Source organism: Lagenorhynchus albirostris, chromosome 3 (genome assembly GCF_949774975.1).
Source record: "Lagenorhynchus albirostris chromosome 3, mLagAlb1.1, whole genome shotgun sequence".
Classification (NCBI taxonomy): domain Eukaryota; kingdom Metazoa; phylum Chordata; class Mammalia; order Artiodactyla; family Delphinidae; genus Lagenorhynchus; species Lagenorhynchus albirostris.
This window is the reverse complement of record NC_083097.1, coordinates 147314857-147332067: the sequence shown is the minus strand read 5'-3', so window position 1 is coordinate 147332067 and position 17211 is coordinate 147314857. Positions and strand designations below refer to the sequence as shown.

At 50.0% G+C, this 17211-nt stretch overlaps 1 protein-coding gene across 1 annotated transcript in view; it reads left to right on the top strand.

Moving 5' to 3' along the window:
• Positions 1-17211, top strand: part of STK10 (serine/threonine kinase 10) — a 120182-nt gene that overhangs the window by 60505 nt on the left and 42466 nt on the right. Inside the window, exons 5-7 of the mRNA XM_060144184.1 lie at positions 8863-8935; positions 9907-10101; positions 10667-10748. Of these exons, the coding sequence (XP_060000167.1) occupies positions 8863-8935; positions 9907-10101; positions 10667-10748 (350 nt within the window). The remainder of the gene's footprint in view (positions 1-8862; positions 8936-9906; positions 10102-10666; positions 10749-17211) is intronic.

The following is a 17211-nucleotide window of genomic DNA, read 5'->3' as shown; positions in this document are numbered from 1 at the left end:
AAGATGGGAGGTGAAATTCACAACTTTTGGGGTCTTTCAAGTTCCGAGAGGAGGTCTGAACTGGCCTAAAAATCAAAGTGCCTAACACAGAGCCTGGCACATAGTAGGTGCTCAGTAAATAGTAGTGTCCAGCATTGCCATTACTTTATCAGTTCAAGTTACTACAGGATCTCTACTTCCCAAAGGCCCCCTGATATTCAGGAGGCCTGGCAGGAGCCAGTCACCTGCCTCTCACCCCCACCTGGACCCTAACCCAGAATTCCTGTGTGCTGCTGCCAGCAGGCTGGGGTCTTGGTTCTTTCATTGTGGCTACCAGGCACTGAGCCAGTGTTTGGTATGTAACTCATTGAATCCTCACAGACTACTGATAACATTTTACAGAGGAAGGATTTGGCACCTAGAGAGGTTAATTAACTTACCCAAAGTCACACAGCTAGTAAGAGGAACAGCTGGGGTTTAGACCAGTGCATCTGGTTTCAGAGCCCATGTGCTTAACCACTACCCTCCTTAGACTCTTGGTGGCAGGTGATTAAAACTGGTCACGCGACTTAAGGCAGACAGGAGAATGTGTGTATATGGTGTATGGAACCGTGCTGGGGAAGATATGCAGCTGGACATGGAGTTAGTTGGACCCTGGAAAACAATGCTGCTAGGACTGTCTCTGGTTTCTGCCTTTCTGTGTATGTTGGTTAGGCTCTCAGTGCAACCCCTCACACACAGCTTCTGGCTGGGTTTAATTTTACTTTCCCCAGCATTGCCTCCTGCAGGATGAACTGAACCTCATCATTTCAAGTCTCAGAGTCAATAATCCCAGTGAAGAGCTCTGATTGGCCCAGCGTGGCTCAGGTGCAGATCCCTGGACCAATCAAGGAGGCCCAGTAAGGAGGGCTTCTCTTATTGGCCCAGCTTGTAGTCAGTCTCTGAGAATGGAGGCGGGATCATGTAGCAGTATGGAAGTCCCCCTCACCCTCCTGAAACAGTGGGGTTGTGGGTGGGCAAGATGGTTTTCTAGAAGGAGGAAAGATTTGGACTTGCCAGAAAAGCAAATTGCTGTCCACCATAGACTGGCACAGCCTGCTGGAGTAATAGAGACCCAGAAGAGGGAGTGAGTGAGGCAGAAGTGGATGGAAAGCAAGAACAAAGGACTGAGTTTGCAATTGAGGTTGAGAGAGACAGAAAATACCAGAAAAATGCAGGGTTATGTGGGAGAAGAGAGAGTTGATGAAGGCAGTGAGGTAGGAGGCTGAAGATGGAGGGGAATGAATGGGAAAGCAAAGCCCTCATTAGTGGTCATGTGTACCTGGTTGCCTAAAAAACAAAAGAAAATAAAAATAGAAACAGAAAAATAGAGCAGTTCTTTCAGTCTCACAGTTGGTTGCGTAATATGACCCCCATTTAATAGATGAGGAAACTGAGGCTCAGAAACAGGAAGTAGTTTATCTCAGATCACAGTAGACTCTTCTCACTTCCCTGCCTGGTACTGTTCCCATGATGCTCCTGGGAAGGCAGAAGTCCTGATAATTAAGAGAGGTCACTTGGGTGACTGGTGGAAGCCTCTCTCTTTTGAGCCCAGGCATGCCTCCGGCTGCTCTAAGGAAGGAAACCCCTGGGATTCCAGGGCTGGGGATGGGAGCCTTTGATTCTCCTGTCACCACCCCAGTTTCAGCAGGTCCCAAACCCTCTAGAGAGGGTTCACTTTTCTGTCTGCACCATGAGGGCTGTGGCTAGTTTTTGCCCACAGGGCCACTGCTGGCTGGATGGGACACTTTTGCCGTGTAAGGAGATGCAGTGTCCCTGGCTCTTTCTCACTAAATGGCAGCAGCACTGTCTTTTGTTGTGGTAACCTGACTGCCCCCATTCATTTCCAAATACTTCCTGGGGCACATGGCACGACCCCTGATTGAGGCCCACCTGGAAGCTTCTCAGACACCTAGAATTCGAGTGTAAGCCCTGACCAAGCTAGATTGTGGACTCTGCTGGTGTGGGGTGGAGGGTCCAGGAGAGGAGGACACTTGGGCAGTGGTTTGCCTTTAATTGGCATTGTCTGGGGAAAGGCTCCTCTTATCTTGGATTCTTTTGGTCGCCTGTGGTTAAGGGGACAGATGAAAGATTCTCTTATATATCTTCATACATTGTAAGTTCACTGCATGCGTGCGCGCGCGTGTGTGTGTAATATGTAATGCATTTTACACTGTTATGTAATTTTCTGATTATAAAAGTAATATGTGCTATTTATACATGTATAGAAAGATATGTACAATGGTATTCATTGCAACAGTATAAGTAACAGCAAGAAATCAGAAATGATCCAATTTATTCCAGTAGAATATTACTTAAATAAGTTATGGTACTATCATACAATGGAATGTTCTTCAGCTATTGAAAATTAAGTTGTAGAAAATGTGTAATCTCTTGTAAAGATGTATATACGTACTGTGAAGGGGGAAAAAACAAGTTGCGGAATAGTATGTTTAATGTGATTTCATTGTTAAAAGTAGCAAACACCTGAAAATGATCTATACATATAATTTTAATATATTTTTATTTACATACATGATTTTTATTTTTATAAATAAATCTGGAGCTATATGCAGCAAACTCATAAGTGTTTATCTCTGCCAGGATTATGGAGACTTTTTATTTTGTAAATGTTTGAATTTTTGATAAGCAGTATTACCTTGGTAATAAGAAAATAAATATATGAATGAGTATATAGGTAGATAGAGTCATATAGACAGTTAGGAATAAGACCCACAAAGAAGGAAATTAAAGTCTCTTCTAATCTTGCCAAGATGCACTGCTTCCTTCCAGTCTTTTTTCTGAGCTCAGAAAGACCAGAGAGTGGTAGAGCACAGACTTAGCGTCACATTTGTCCTTAGATCTGGGTGACCATCTGCAAGTTACTTAATCTCTCTGAACTTCCTTGTCCTCATCTGTAAGATGGGGATAATAATTTTCCCTGCCCCAAAGGGTCATAGATATAAATGACATACATAGGAATACAGATGCTGATGAGATGCAAAATGACATACAGAGGAAGGTAAATGATACGCATAAGCCTCTTTGTGTAGTGCTGCACACCTTAGAAGTTCTCAGTAAATATTAGTTTTTATTAGATTAACATGTATTTTTTTAAAAAATTTGGATCATAGTATATATATATATATATATATATATTTTTTTTTTTTTTTCCAGTCAGCTTTTTAAAAAAATAGAATAATATCCGGTAATTCCCCATATCCTTAAATATTCCTCGGAAACATGGTTATTTAATGTTTTTCTTTCATTCCATCATGTGCACAAACGATAATTGACCTATGAAACCCCCAAAGTTGGATATTTAGGCATCTCGTGAGGTTTCTCACGTTATCCTCTAACAAGCACAGTGATGGGCATGCTTGTTCATGGGTCTGCAAGTCTCTGTCTGTAATCACACCTTTGAGGGGGAGTCTTGGAATTAGGATTGTTGGGTGTGTGCAGCGTGTCGGGTGGTGTTGATACCTGTGGCCAATGTGCCGTTCACGCTGGGTGCACCAGTTCATACCCCCCAGTGGAGTGTGAAGTTCTTTCACCACATCCTGGCCCCCACTGAGTTTTACTTGAAAAAACAAAAACAAAACCCCACAACCCTCACCCCAAACTTTGTCACATGCATCTCAGCTTTTCAAGCCTGCTTTTCATAAAAGCAATGCGTACTCTCTATCATAAACGTTTTAAAGAATAAAAGGTGTAGTCAGTAAAAAATGTAAGGCCCCCTCAGCACACTGCCCCCAGCAAAATCCCACTTCCGGGGAGGTAGTCACAATTCGTTTGATGTGCAGCCTTTCAGACTCTTTTCGATGCTTGTGGACGTCTTTTTTGTGCACGCGGTATGCGTGGGGCATTCTTTCAAGATGCAACTGGAATTCATACTGTTCATACCACACGGTGCATCGGTCTGTCAGCACCCTGGTGGGGACAGTGTGTTATGGACGCACTTCCAAGTTAGTGTGGACGAAGGCAAATCCGTTCTTTTTAAGGGCTGCGTGTTATCTCATGGTCCGGGTGAGCCCCGATTTACTGAACTATCTACCAACCAGGCTCCAGCAGCAGCTTAGGTTTTTTCCAGTTTTTCGCTCTTTTGCATAATGCTTTCAGAAACTTCCATGTATATTTGAAATCTGTTTGGGGGGGGGATTTATTTCCAGAAATAGAATTGTTGTCCAACATATTTCTTAAAACCCAGTTTTGTCATTTTTTCCCGTCCGTCCATTTATTCTGTTGTTCATTTGAGAGCCCTGTTGAGTGTTTCATGTGGCAGATGTGGTGCTGGGATACTGCTGGGGACAAAGCAGAAATGGCCTCTTTCCATATGGAAATGATAATTTATGGAGTCCCCACCTGCCTGCTGCTTTGTCTCTGATTCTTGTTTCAAAATAGGAAAAGGGAAGGGAGGAACGTTTTCAACAGAGAGACTGCCTGGTGAAAATCTCGACTGCCTTTGAATTGTCCAAGGGCAGCCGTCTACCCGTCGGAGGACATGGCTTATAAACTCCATTCAGGGAGCAAACGGCTGCGGCCACCGCTGCCCAGGGACAGTGTGAGGGTTCTGGGCTGCAGGGAGGGGCCGCCCCACCCTCCTGGCTGGTCCCCAGAAGGGGAAGTAGCAGCCACCCAAAAAGCTGGCAGGCTCTTGCTTCAGGGAGGGCCCTGGGGACCAACTGTGTGTCATTTTGAAAGTTGGTGGTTTCTGCTTTTCCTCTCCCTTCTCCGGAAGGGACCAGTGGGCGCTGTGGTATGGGAGTGGCCAGCTCTAGCCTCCCTCCTGGAAGCCTCACCCTGGGTCTGAGAGGCAGTCGCTCTCCTGCAAAGACGTCGTGGAATGGCGTGCCAGCCATTGTTGGTGTTTACAGGATAGCCAGGCCCGCGTGGGCCCCAGGCGGACCCAGCAGGAAGGAGGTGAGCCTGGCTCCCCATTCTTACCCAGGAGCCCAGTGATGGGGTGATGACTTGCCCAGGCCACAGGGTGGTCAGCAGCAGAGCTGGCTTCTCACCTGGGTTTGCTGGTTTTTGCATCTCACCCTGCAGCAGTAGCTGCTCCCACCCTGGAAGGCGACAGCCCCCCAACCCCAATAGCCAGACTGTCCCGTGAGCACTGTCATCAGCTGATGGAATAGCTGTTGTCCAGTTAGCACTGACTGAGGTTCAGAGGCCAGCTTTCCTGCCCATTCCCAGGAAGGGGTCTCCGTACAGCCTCGTCCTTTTCTCGACGTGAGGATCTCGAGGGCGCCAGCTCAGGTACCCATGGGATAGTCACCATCGTGACAGCATTTACCAAGAGCCGGGCTTGGAGCTGTTTGCTCCATGTGTCATTTAATTCTCACCGCAACCCTACAAAGTAGTTCTACAGTCTCACCATCCCCATGTCACCGGCGGGGAAACGGAGGGTCAGAGATTTGGTAACTATCCTGGCCCCTGCCTATTCCCCCCACTTATCCAAGTCCACGCCCTTCCAGCCATGCTGCCCTGCCCCTCCTGGGCCCTCCAGCCAGCTTGCTTCCTCTGCCTGGAAATAGTTTCCCCTAGACCTTGACCTCCTGTCTAAAATAGCCGCCCATCCATCCAGCACTCTCTGTCCCTTTGCCCTGCCTTATCCCTGCATGGCCCTCCTCATTACCAGGAATCACGTGGTGTGGAGAACCTGTTTCCACCACCAGAATAACAAGGCAATGAGGGTGAGGGTTTTGGTTCCTCTCTGTGCCTAGAACAGTGCCTGGCCCACGAGGGATGTTTAGTTAGTGCTTGTTGAATGAATGAATAGCCTGGTGGTAATTCCTCCAGGTCCTCCCTTCCCTGCTCTCTTGAGGTCACATCCCCCGACTCTAGACCCTCCTAGCCCCGCAGCCCTATCTTTCCGTGGTTGTGTTTATCTGATTGCTGTCTGCTTCCACAAGTAAGCTTTGAGCTGCCTGAGGGCAAGGACTTCATTTGCTTTTTCCCCACTGTATTCTCTGCCCTGGGCCTGTGTGTGGTTCCAGATGGTACCTGAATGAATAGATGCATGAACCTGGTGCAGTAGAAGGGGCAAGACTGGAACCCACCTCTCTAGTGTTCAGGCCCGTCTCTCAGCATTATGCTCCCTCCTGGTTTGAAATTGTGAGTCTGATTAAAGCACCCCATCGTGGCTTCCAGACCCAGGCGGAAGCTCCCGGGGTGGCCAGCAGTTATATAGCAACTTGGCAGTTTCTCGAAGCCAGGCTTCAAACTGAACATCGACAGTTCTCTCAAGGTGTTGCTTCCTCCTGAGTTTAGTTTTTAATGAAGATGAAACTTGGCCCCTGAAGGCCAGAGCACTGGAGAAAATTCCTCTTCGTGGCGCTGGGCTCTTCCCTTAGCAGCGGGTGTGTGAAGCAAGACTGGTGGTGGTGGATGTGTGTGTAGAGAAATAATATTTATTTATTTTCTGTTAGTCCTGGAAGTCATACGCGTTTCTCACAGCAAACTTTGGGAATTCAGAAAATAGGAGAAACCTCGTCTAGTCTTACCACCCACAGACAACCATTTAAGCAGGCTGGTACATTTCCTCCAATAATTCAAAATATATTTTTGCCCTTTTGTGGGGGAGGGAGTGGGGCACAATTCTGACCATACAATATACATCCTCTCCCTTTCCCATTTATCCTATATAAATATACCAATAAAATATTTTAATATTCTATTAAATATTGAAATATATGTTATTTAAAGATTTTAATTTATTTTTACTCCCAGTTTTATTCAGATATAATTGACATTCAGTTTAAGGTCACAGCATAATGATTGGACTTACATATATCATGAAATGATTATCACAATAAGTTTAGCAAACATCCATTTGTATAGTTACAAAATGAAAGAAAAAATGTTTTTCCTTGTGATGAGAACTCTTAGGAATTACTGTGTTACCAACTTTCATATATAACACCCAGCAGTGTTAATTCTATTTGTCACGTTGTACATTACCTCCCTAGGACTTATTTACCTTATAACTGCAAGTTTGTACCTTTGACCATCTTCATCCAATTCCCCCTGCCCCGAACCCCTACACATCTGATCTATTTTTCTATGCGTTTGTTTGTTTTGAAGTATAATTGACAACACTATGCTGGTTTCTGGTGCACAGCATAGGGAGTCGATATTTCTACACTTTACAAAATGATCACCACGTTAAGTCTAGTTACCATCTATCACCACACAAAGATATTACATGATTATTGGCTGTATTACCCACACTGTACATTGCATCCCCGTGACTCATTTGTTTTGTAATGGGAAGTTTCTACCTCTTAACCTTCCTCATCTATTATCATTATGAAAGATACGTTAAAATTTAATATTAATATGTATAATTTAATATTAAAATATTGAATAAAGTACTTCAAAACTTTAATGACTACAAAATATTCCACTGTGTTTGTGTATCACATTTTTCTTAATCTGTTCAGTTGTTTACCTTTACCTTCTTTCTTACCTCTCCTAATTTCCTAGTTCATCTTGTTCTGTGTGTGTGTGTGTGTGTGTGTGTGTGTGTGTGTATTTGATACACCATCTTAAATTCTTTTTTAAAAAAATATTTATTTACTGATTTATTTATTGGGCTGTGCCAGGTCTTAGTTGCAGCGTGTGGGACCTTTAGTTGTGCCATGCGAACTCTTAGTTGCGGCATGCATGCGGGTCTAGTTCCCCGACCAGGGATCGAACCTGGGCCCCCTGCCTTGGGACCGTGGAGTCTTAACCATTGGACCACCAGGAGAGTCCCTTAAATTCTTTTTGGAAAAGATAGAATATATTATATATTGCATACAAGAAGTTTTAAAATCACTCCCTGAAAGCTAAGCGATTGTGATTGTTTTTAACTCGTCTCTATTATGATGGCACTTTGGTGAATATCGTTACGCATAATTTTTTTTTTAATATTTAAGATTATTTCGGGCTTCTCTGGTGGCGCACTGGTTAAGAATCCGCCTGCCGATGCAGGGGACACGGGTTCGAGCCCTGGGCCAGGTAGATCCCACACGCCGCGGAGCAACTAAGCCCGTGCGCCACAACAACTGAGCCTGCGCTCTGGAGCCCGCGAGCCACAGCTACTGAGCCTGTGAGCCACAACTACTGAAACCCACACGCCTAGAGCCCGTGCTTTGCAACAAGAGAAGCCACCGCAGTAAGAAGCCTGCGTGGACTGCAATGAAGAGTAGCCCCCACTGGCCACAGCTGGAGAAAGCCCACGCGCAGCAATGAAGACCCAATGCAGCCAAAAATAATAAAAGATAAATAAATAATAAAAATTTAAAAAACCCGATTACTCCATTAAGGTAGGTTCCTAGATTTGGAATTACTGCACCAGAAGAGTATGGATAATTTGAAAGGTTCTTGCTCTTTATTGCCAAACTGCTTTCCTGAAAGCCTCTCCAATTTATATTCTTTTTTAAAAAAAAAATTTATTTATTTATTTATTGGCTGTGTTGGGTCTTAGCTGCGGCACCTGGGATCCATCATTGCGGCGCGTGGGCTTCTCTCTAGTTGCGTTGTGCAGGCTCGGTTGCCCCGCGGCATGTAGGATCTTAGTTCCTCGGCCAGGGATCGAACCCGCACCCCCTGCGTTGGAAGGTGGATTCTTACCCACTGGACCACCAGGGAAGTCCCCTTCAGTTTCTGTTCTTATTAACAAGTAGGAAAGTGCGTGTCTCAATACATCTTACAGCAGTAGGATGTATTTCTATCTAGTTTGCTAGATAGAAAATGGCATCTGTTAGTTGATTTGGAACATGTGTCTGAGTCCATGCCCCAGGGCTGTGGGTGGAGGAATGTCCATCCAGTCCTCTATCTGAGATTCTTGCCTTGCAGCTGACTTTGGTGTGTCTGCCAAGAATCTGAAGACTCTGCAGAAACGAGATTCCTTCATAGGAACGCCTTACTGGTAAGTCGTGTAGCTTCTGGAAATGGGATGGTGGACTGAACGCTACACCTCCAACTCTCCACGGTTCCTCTGGCTGGTCTAGAGGAGAGAGGACAGAGGCAGGGGCTCCTGAGTCAGCCTGCTGGGTCTGAGCCCAGATCCCCTCACTTACTAGCTCTGAGACCTTGGCCATGTTGCTCAGCTTCGTGTGCCTCAGTTTACTCACCTGTAAAATCAGCGGTGTAATAGCACCTACATAATGGGCTATTGTGGGGATTGAATGGGATGGTGCGTATAGAAAATGCTCCATTAATAAGAACTGACACCCCTGAAAAACGGTTCTTGATTGAGTGCCAGGCGTAGGGCTAGGGCCATGAAGATGAACAATACAAGTTCAGTTCCTGTGCTTATATGAAATCTCCCCAGACTTATCCAGTCCACTGTGTTTCCTTCTTTTCCAAAACCATTACTTTAAAAACAAGCAAACAAACAAAAAACCCTCTGTTTCACACCTAACTACTTTCTGTTTTACTTGCCATCATGGAGTGAGGTTCCTTTCTTGCTTGCTTATTACTCACTCTTTCTTTCTCTCTCTGCCCTTTTATTCCTCTTTCTCCTTTTCTCTCCCATCCCTTCTCTCTGTGCTGTTGTGTTCTCTTCACCCCCCTTCCCGCCCCCAGTTTTTCCTGGGTACCTTTCCCACTGCTCCCACCCACCCCTTCCCCAGGACCCTGTGTTCTGGATTGTTGCTGCCATCTCGTGGTAGGAATCAGAACTGCAGCAGGACTTGGGCATTGGAGCCGCTTGGAAGGCGTCCTTGTGTGAGAAAACGGTCCTAAGAAAGACAGTGGGATGGAAAGGAATGAAAATCATGACTCGGGAGTGCTGCCAACCCCCTGATGTTGGCTTGTGCTGGTCCTTGACCCTGAGTCTCTGAGAAGTGCCTGTGGAGGCCAGGATCTGAGCCCTCTGTTGTCCCTTGGTTGGTTCAGGATGGCCCCCGAGGTGGTGATGTGTGAGACCATGAAGGACACCCCATATGACTACAAAGCCGACATCTGGTCCCTGGGCATCACTCTGATTGAGATGGCCCAGATCGAGCCCCCGCATCACGAGCTCAACCCCATGCGGGTCCTGCTCAAGATTGCCAAGTCAGACCCTCCCACGCTACTCACGCCTTCTAAGTGGTAAGTGGCCAGGAGGCCTGCCTGAGGGTGTTTGCTGGACGGCCAGCGGGCCTGGGACGCGGGGTGGGGGGATGCGGGGTGCCAGGGCTCTGCCGTTGCTGCTGGGCTCTGCAGTTGGGGAGCGGTTGGGCCTGGGGGTCTGCAGGCCTCTCTGAGCTCCCTGGACCCTCCTGGCTCTTTCCTCCCTCTGTGCTGTGGACATCGGCTCTCCATCAGAGAGAATGGGTAACCCAGATAAGCCGGATCCCACGTGAGCCCCAGCAGCCACGTGGCACAGCCCTGGGCTGGGAATTGGGGCTCGAACCCCAGCACTGCTGTGTTTCACTGTGTGCCCTCGGGCAAGTCCCTGCTCCTCTGATTTCCACATCCTCTCTGTTGGTGATGTCTGCGACGAGAAGGGCATCTTGAAGGCCCCGTCGCCTCTGCCATGTAGCTTATAAAGGCGCCCTTTGTCCTTTGAAGGGCGTGTTTGGGAAGCACACGCCTCCCGGGAGAGTGGAGTCAGTGATGGTGGGGAGTTTTCTCGGCTCTCGCCGGCTCCCAGCTTACCTGTCTGTCCTCCCAGGTCTGCGGAGTTCCGAGACTTCCTGAAGACGGCCCTGGATAAGAACCCGGAGACCCGGCCTAGCGCTGCACAGCTCCTGGAGGTGAGTGGTCCCCTCTCTCGGGTGGCTGCCTGTCCCTCTGCCCAGCCCTTCCTGTGGACAGATCACCCGTGACCTGGAAGCTGGGTTCGTCCTCCCCCGGCCCAGGCGATGGTGTGCACAACTGTTCACTCATTGGCCGGCGTGCCCTGAGCACCTGCCATGTGCCAGCCCTCGTGCGGGGAGGGCTGGCTGTGGTAAGGGGGCCCCCAGACTCCTGTCCTTAATGAGCTTACCTTGCAGTGGGGGAGACAGGCAGCTGATGAGCAGATAGTGTACGTGGCAGGTGGAGAGCAGGGCTGTGGAGGAAAAGAGAACAGCACAGGGGAGGGGGGCCTGGGAGGGGTTGCTCTCCTATAAAAGGAGGACACAAGGGGCTCTGTGCACAGACACCCAAAGGAGGCCAGGGGGCCAGGCACATGGTGCTCAGGAGCAGAGGTGAAGGCCTAGGATGGGGGCACGATGGGTGCAGCCGGGAGAGCCGGGGGGCCAGGGTGCAGGAGCCGGGGTGAGAAGGGGGGCAGGGCTGGAGATGAGATCGGAGCGGTACGGGGGCGTGCCCACCCCCAGGTTCAGTGCTTCCCTAAGAGGACACTCGGGACGCAGCATCTAGTCGTACTCTCCACTATGACTTACTACAGCAAAAAGATGCAGAGGAAAAGGCACCTGAGGGAAGCCAGGCAGGAGCTTCCAGGGTCCCCTTCCAGTGGAGTCACACGGTCTGTGCTTAGTTCCCCCAGCTGTGCGTTGTGGTGACACGTGTGAGGTGTTGTTTACCTGGGAAGCGTGTTGGAGAGCTCGGGGCCCAGGGTTTCACTGGGGGCTGGCCACGTGGGCAGCCTCTGCCTGGCACGGGCAGCGTTCCAGACTGCAGACGTCTGGCAAGCGTTCAGCATGGGCCACGTCGCTTGCAGTTCAGGCAGAGCTGGCCCCTCTTATCAGTTAATGGGGGGAACCCTCCCCAAATCCAAGTTCCTGGCGAAAGACCAACGGTGGAAGCAGGTCTTTCAAAGAGGAGGGGGACCAGCTCATGGCGGGTCATGCAGGACCTCGGGAGGATGCAGGCGTCACCCTGTGTGTGACGGCGCACCCGTGAGGGCTCGGAGGAGGGAGACACCATCTCACTTACACTTACGAGGCTCCCTCTGGCTATTGGGTGTGGAATCTCCAGGACCAGCAAGGATGACAGCTGACTCAGGGAGCATCCCCTTAGCTGGCTGAACGGCCTCCAGGTGGGGAAGTGGATGACTGTTTCTTTGTTGAGCCTCTTTGAAATATTGGAGGTGGCTGCGAGCTGCCCTTGCCCAGGGCTGGTGCCTCGTGTCCTGGCGGGGTGAGGGTTGGAGTGTTTGCAGCTACGTTTGGAAACACCCGGCCGTCTCTAGCACGGCTGATCCCACTCCCCGGGCCACCAATGCTGTTGGGAGAAGGGGAGGAAGTGGGCCTGGGCGATGTGGCCTGTCCACTCTGGTCCTTCCCCCTTCATGTTGTGGGAGCAAAGGGGGCCGACGCTCCACCGTGCCCTCGAGTCTTTCTTCACGTTCAGCCGCTTCTCCCAAGCACCGACTTGCTGTGCGCCAGGTGCTGGGGCTGTGGTTGGCACTCTGGGCCACAGTGCATCTCTCTGGGGTGTGTAGCACAGTGATTCAGTGTGTGGACTGGGGTTGGAAAGTCCTGGGTTCAAATCCCAGCTCTGCCACTTACTGGCTGTGAGACCCTGCTCGGGGGGCTTAACCTCTCTGTGACCCTGTTCTCACTCTGAAGTGAGGATGATAGCCAGGCCCCCCTTACAGGGTTGAGTGAGAAGACACTGTAAAGCGCTTAGCTTCGTTGTTAAGTGCTGTGCGCAGTGAATAGCTGATGCGTTGAACTGAATTATAAAAAAATGGAAAGAAGCGGGGATGCAGAATGGGGTCTGTCTGCTGGGGCTCATCATTGTTCCTTGTAGGTTTCTGCACTGCATTTGAAAGCACACGGCTAGAGTTACCAGAGGCCTTCTTTTCTGGGTATCGCGGCGTTTGGTGGGTGGCGTCGGCAAGGGACTGGACCAGGCCAACCAGGGGTGGGGGTGCGTGGGCCTGCTGTCACTGTCAGATACAAAAGCTCCAAGCTCCTGGGGCCAGTTGTTTCCCGTGAGCAGGCACCTCCTGGCGTGATATATCCGGCCTCCAGGATATGCTGCCAGGAAGAGACCAGCTGTCCCTCATCCCCTCGTGGCAGCCCAGGAGCCTCAGCCAGAGACAGGAATTTCCGTTCCATAGTGGAGAAAAAAAAACGTCCTGTCGGAGGACTCTTCGCTGAGACAGAAAGCTTGCAGAAGAAAGTAGAGATCCCTCCAGACAAAGAAAGCTCCTTTCAGAGCTTAGGCTGCCGTCCGTTTTTTCCACGTGCCTGTTGGTCTCTGAGTTAGGGAGGGTGGGGCAGCGTTACCGCCTTAGTAAGCCCAGACCTTGACTTGCCAGCACACCCTCCAGAGCCTCCCATCTGCCGGCGGCCCCCACGTTCCTCCCGGCCCCTCCTCTTGCCCTGCATCCCGCCTTCAGCTGACTGACTTATGCCCCCGCTGGTTTAGGATCCATTCGTTCGCTTGCATGGGTATTTTGTTGGGACCGTATCACTTGGTGGTAACCCGGGCTCTGAAGTCAGGCTCGCCCTCCCGAAACCCGAGCGGTCCTCACTCTGAGCCTCGGTTTCCTCCTCTGCAGGAGGGTCGTGCTTGCGTCACGGGAGTGTGTGAGCGGATGCGATTCTGTGCCCGCCCGCTGTCTTCAGCATCGTGGCTGTCACACATCCGGTGCGCAGCACGCACTTGCTGAATTTGCTCTTAAACCCACCCCGTTCTAGCACAGCATTCTTGTCAAGGTCGTTAGTACCTTCTGGACTTCGTGGTCAGCTCAGGCCTCGGTGCTGGTCTCGCTGGACTCAGCAGAGCCACAGGCGACCCTCTTCCCCTTGGCTGTCAACGCCTGATGTCAGGTCTCCACGCTCTCTTGGTTTCCTTCCTTCTCACTGGCCACTTGTCTGTCTCCTTCGCCTGCTCCTGTTTCTCCAGCTCATTCACGTGAAGTGCGCCAGGGCCTTTTCCTCCGTCTCCATCACCTTGATGGGCTCTTCTGTTCGCCATGACTCCCGCATTTCTGCCTGCAGCCCAGACTGCCCTCCTCGCCCACAGGCCCTTGTATCTGGCTGTTTACCCTCCACCCCTTTAGGTGTCCGTAGATATCTCAAACTTAACACGTCCGCAACTGAGCGCCCCCAGCTTTCCCCAAATATGCTCTAGCGATGGCTTTCCTGTCTCATTCGATGGCAGCCCCACCTTGCCAGCAGTCAGGCCCCAAACCTCGCAAGCATCCTTAACCCCTCTCTTTCTCACACACTCTGTATCCATTCAACTGGGGAATCCTATTGTTCCTGGCTTCAGAACATGCCCAGGATCCAGCCACTTCTCACCACCTCCATTGCAGCCAGAGGGAAAAACATAAGTCAGCTCCTATACCTCCTGAGTCCAGAGCCCCTTAATGGCTCCCATCTTACTCGGGGTAAAATCCACAGTCTCAGTGACCTGCAAGGTCCTACAAGGTCTGCCCACCCCACCTTGACTCCTCAGACTTCTCTTCCTCTTGTCCCCTCAGTCTTCCCCAGCCAACCAGCCTCCTTGCTACTCTTCAGACACTCCAGCCTCAGGGCCTTTGCACTGCCTTGTCCACTATGCCAGGGGTGCTCTTCCCCTAGACACCTCCACGGCTGACTCTTTCTCTTCAAGTCAGTGCTCAAATGGCAGCTTCTCAGTGAGGCCTCCCCCAAGTACGCTGTTTAAAACCTACTGCACCCTCACATTCCTAATTCTCCCTCCCCTGCCCTACTTTTGATTTTCCCATGGCACATAGCACTTATAGCATATCACTTACATGTTGATTAAGTTTATCGTTGATCTCCCTGACTAGCATGTCAGCTCCCTGGGGACGGCAGTCTTTGTTTTTGTTTTCGTTTTTGCTTTCACTGATGTGCCCCAGTCATCCAGAATAGTGCCTGGTATGGGGAGGCCCTTCGTTAAATACGTTTACTTATTTTTACTTAACTAAATGTTATGTAACCTCTTCTCCATGCCAGGTTCTATTCTAAATGCTTAGCAAATGTTAGCTAATTTAATCCTCATGACAACCCTATGAAATAGGTACCGTTTGGATCTCTGTCAAACAGATGATAAAACTGAAGCACAGAGAGGTTAAGTAGCCTGCACAAAGTCACACAGCGTGTAAGTGACAGAGCTGATTTCTGATCCTGGTCATCTGGTTCCAAAGCCTGTTCTTTTGACCACTCTAGTAAGTTGCCTCTCTGAATGAATGAAGGAAAGAAAGAGAGATGGAATAAAGTTAGGAGGGAGGGAAGGAGGACTGAAGGAAAGACGCTGACACCTGAAAACTTGGAAGTGTTATTAGGCATTTTCTAAAGCCAGTCTTGGAGTGTGGGACACCCCGGCTGATGGTTTCTAAGCACACAGAGGAAAACTAGGCTCAAGTTCTCGGGAAGGATGACTGGGTAGATGGCAGGAGAGGTCCTGGCCAGAGGGTGGGTACCAGCTGGCGAGCTCTGTGGCACCTTGGGGCTCCCTGCAGAGATAGTACAGAACAGCTTTTCCTCTTCCTGAAGGAGCAGACGGCTGAGTTTCCTTCTGATCTGGGTCTTCCACGGGGGTGACCGAGCACCTTTCTAGGGACCCATGTGCCCAGACCAGCCTGTCCCTGTGCAGGTACACAGTGCGCTGGCGCCGGGGAAGGTCCCGTACCCTTCTGTGCTGGGCTTTGTCTCTAATGGGCCTTGGCAGCGTGGCGGTTGAAACGTCTTTTCTAAACACAACCCTGGAAGTAACAGAGCTGATGCAGTGGAGGAGGTGGTCTGTGCTTTGTGTCCCAGAGCAGTTTACAGAACAGTGTTCCGGGCATAATCAGACACAGGAGGACCTGCCCCATCTGCCAGCCCCTCTTGCCCGGGGATTCCAGGAGCTTGGCCTACAGGGGAATGGCCCTGCTCACCTGCCCCTCTGTCAGAGGCTTTCTTCCCCATGCCTCCCCCTCCGCTTCCTAAAGACCCCGGGGTGCTCAAGGGAGGCCATGCAGATGTTCAGCCTCAAGAAAGCAAGGCTCCTGGCCAAGCTGAAGAGTCACTAATTTGGTCAATATGTGATATGGCCTGATGAAAACCTGGTATTTCCAGAAGCCTGTGTTTGCATTATTTGTTTCTGCCGCACCTGCTTCAGCAACTGCAGTGACGTGTCCCGTGGCTTCTTGCTCAAGTTCACGTGTGTGAGGTTGTGCAGTGTGAAGCTCGGGAAGCTTTGGGATCTGATTCTTACCTTCAGTTCCAAAAAGCTGCCCTCTGGGGATGCAGGAGGGAATGGGGACGGCTGGGAGTGCAAACTGGTGCTTAAAGGCTTCTCTGATTGTGGTTCTGCTGCTGGTGATGGTGGTGATGATCGTAGTGGCAGTGGTAGTAATGGTAGGCATGGTGATGGCAGAGGCAGTAGGGATGGGGGTGATGATGGTGGCTATAGTAATGACGGTGGTGGTGATGATGATGGTGGTGGTGATGATGACACTGATGATGGTGGTGATGATGATACAGATGACAGCTGCTGTATTTTGAGCTCTTACTACAATGCTTAGAACAGCCATACTATTATTCCCAGTATACAGATGAGCAAACTGAGGCTCAGAGAGGTTGAGTGACTTGCCCGAGTTGGTGGAAGTGGGATTTTATTCCAGGCAGCCTGGCTCTCGAGTCTAGAGCCAGCAATCTTCACTGCTGTACTCCCCTGCCTCTCACAGTTAGTACCTCCTTATTAATATCCATTTCAAGACCTTTTGGAGCCACACAGCAGCCAGAGTGATACCTTCAAAGGGTTACTCTTCATATCACTGCAGCCCTTGTCCTTGCTGCTCCCCCTGCGTGGAATTCTCTGTGCCCAGATCTTTCTCTGGCCAGCCCCTTCACACCCCTCAGGGCTCAGCTTGAATGTCACCTCCCAAGGAGGGTCCTCTGCCCAAAGACCTAGGCAGACTCTCCGGCCACCCATCCACTGCACCAATCCAGGCCCATGTTCCTCCAGCCTCTCCTATTACCTGATCTGAAAAATGATCTTGTCCTTTGGTTACGTGCCCACTGTCTTTCCCGCTCAGCTGCGAGCCCCCAAGGCCAGGGAGCTTGCCTGTCTCCTTGTTTGGCCTTATTTCAGCACCTGGTACATCACTGGCCTCCACATGGGGCTGAGGCATGAATCAACGAATGAACGGGGGGTGTGGGAGAGAAAGATAAGAAATAAAATTCTTCACGTCTTTACTAGTTTGGACTAACTAGAGAAAGTCAGGCTGGCTTAGGAAGATCTGAATGGCAGGGCTCTTTAAAAGGAGTGAGGTGTATTGCTTTCCCGTGTGCAGAGTGGGGTACCCAGGTTGAATAGGGTGTTGCC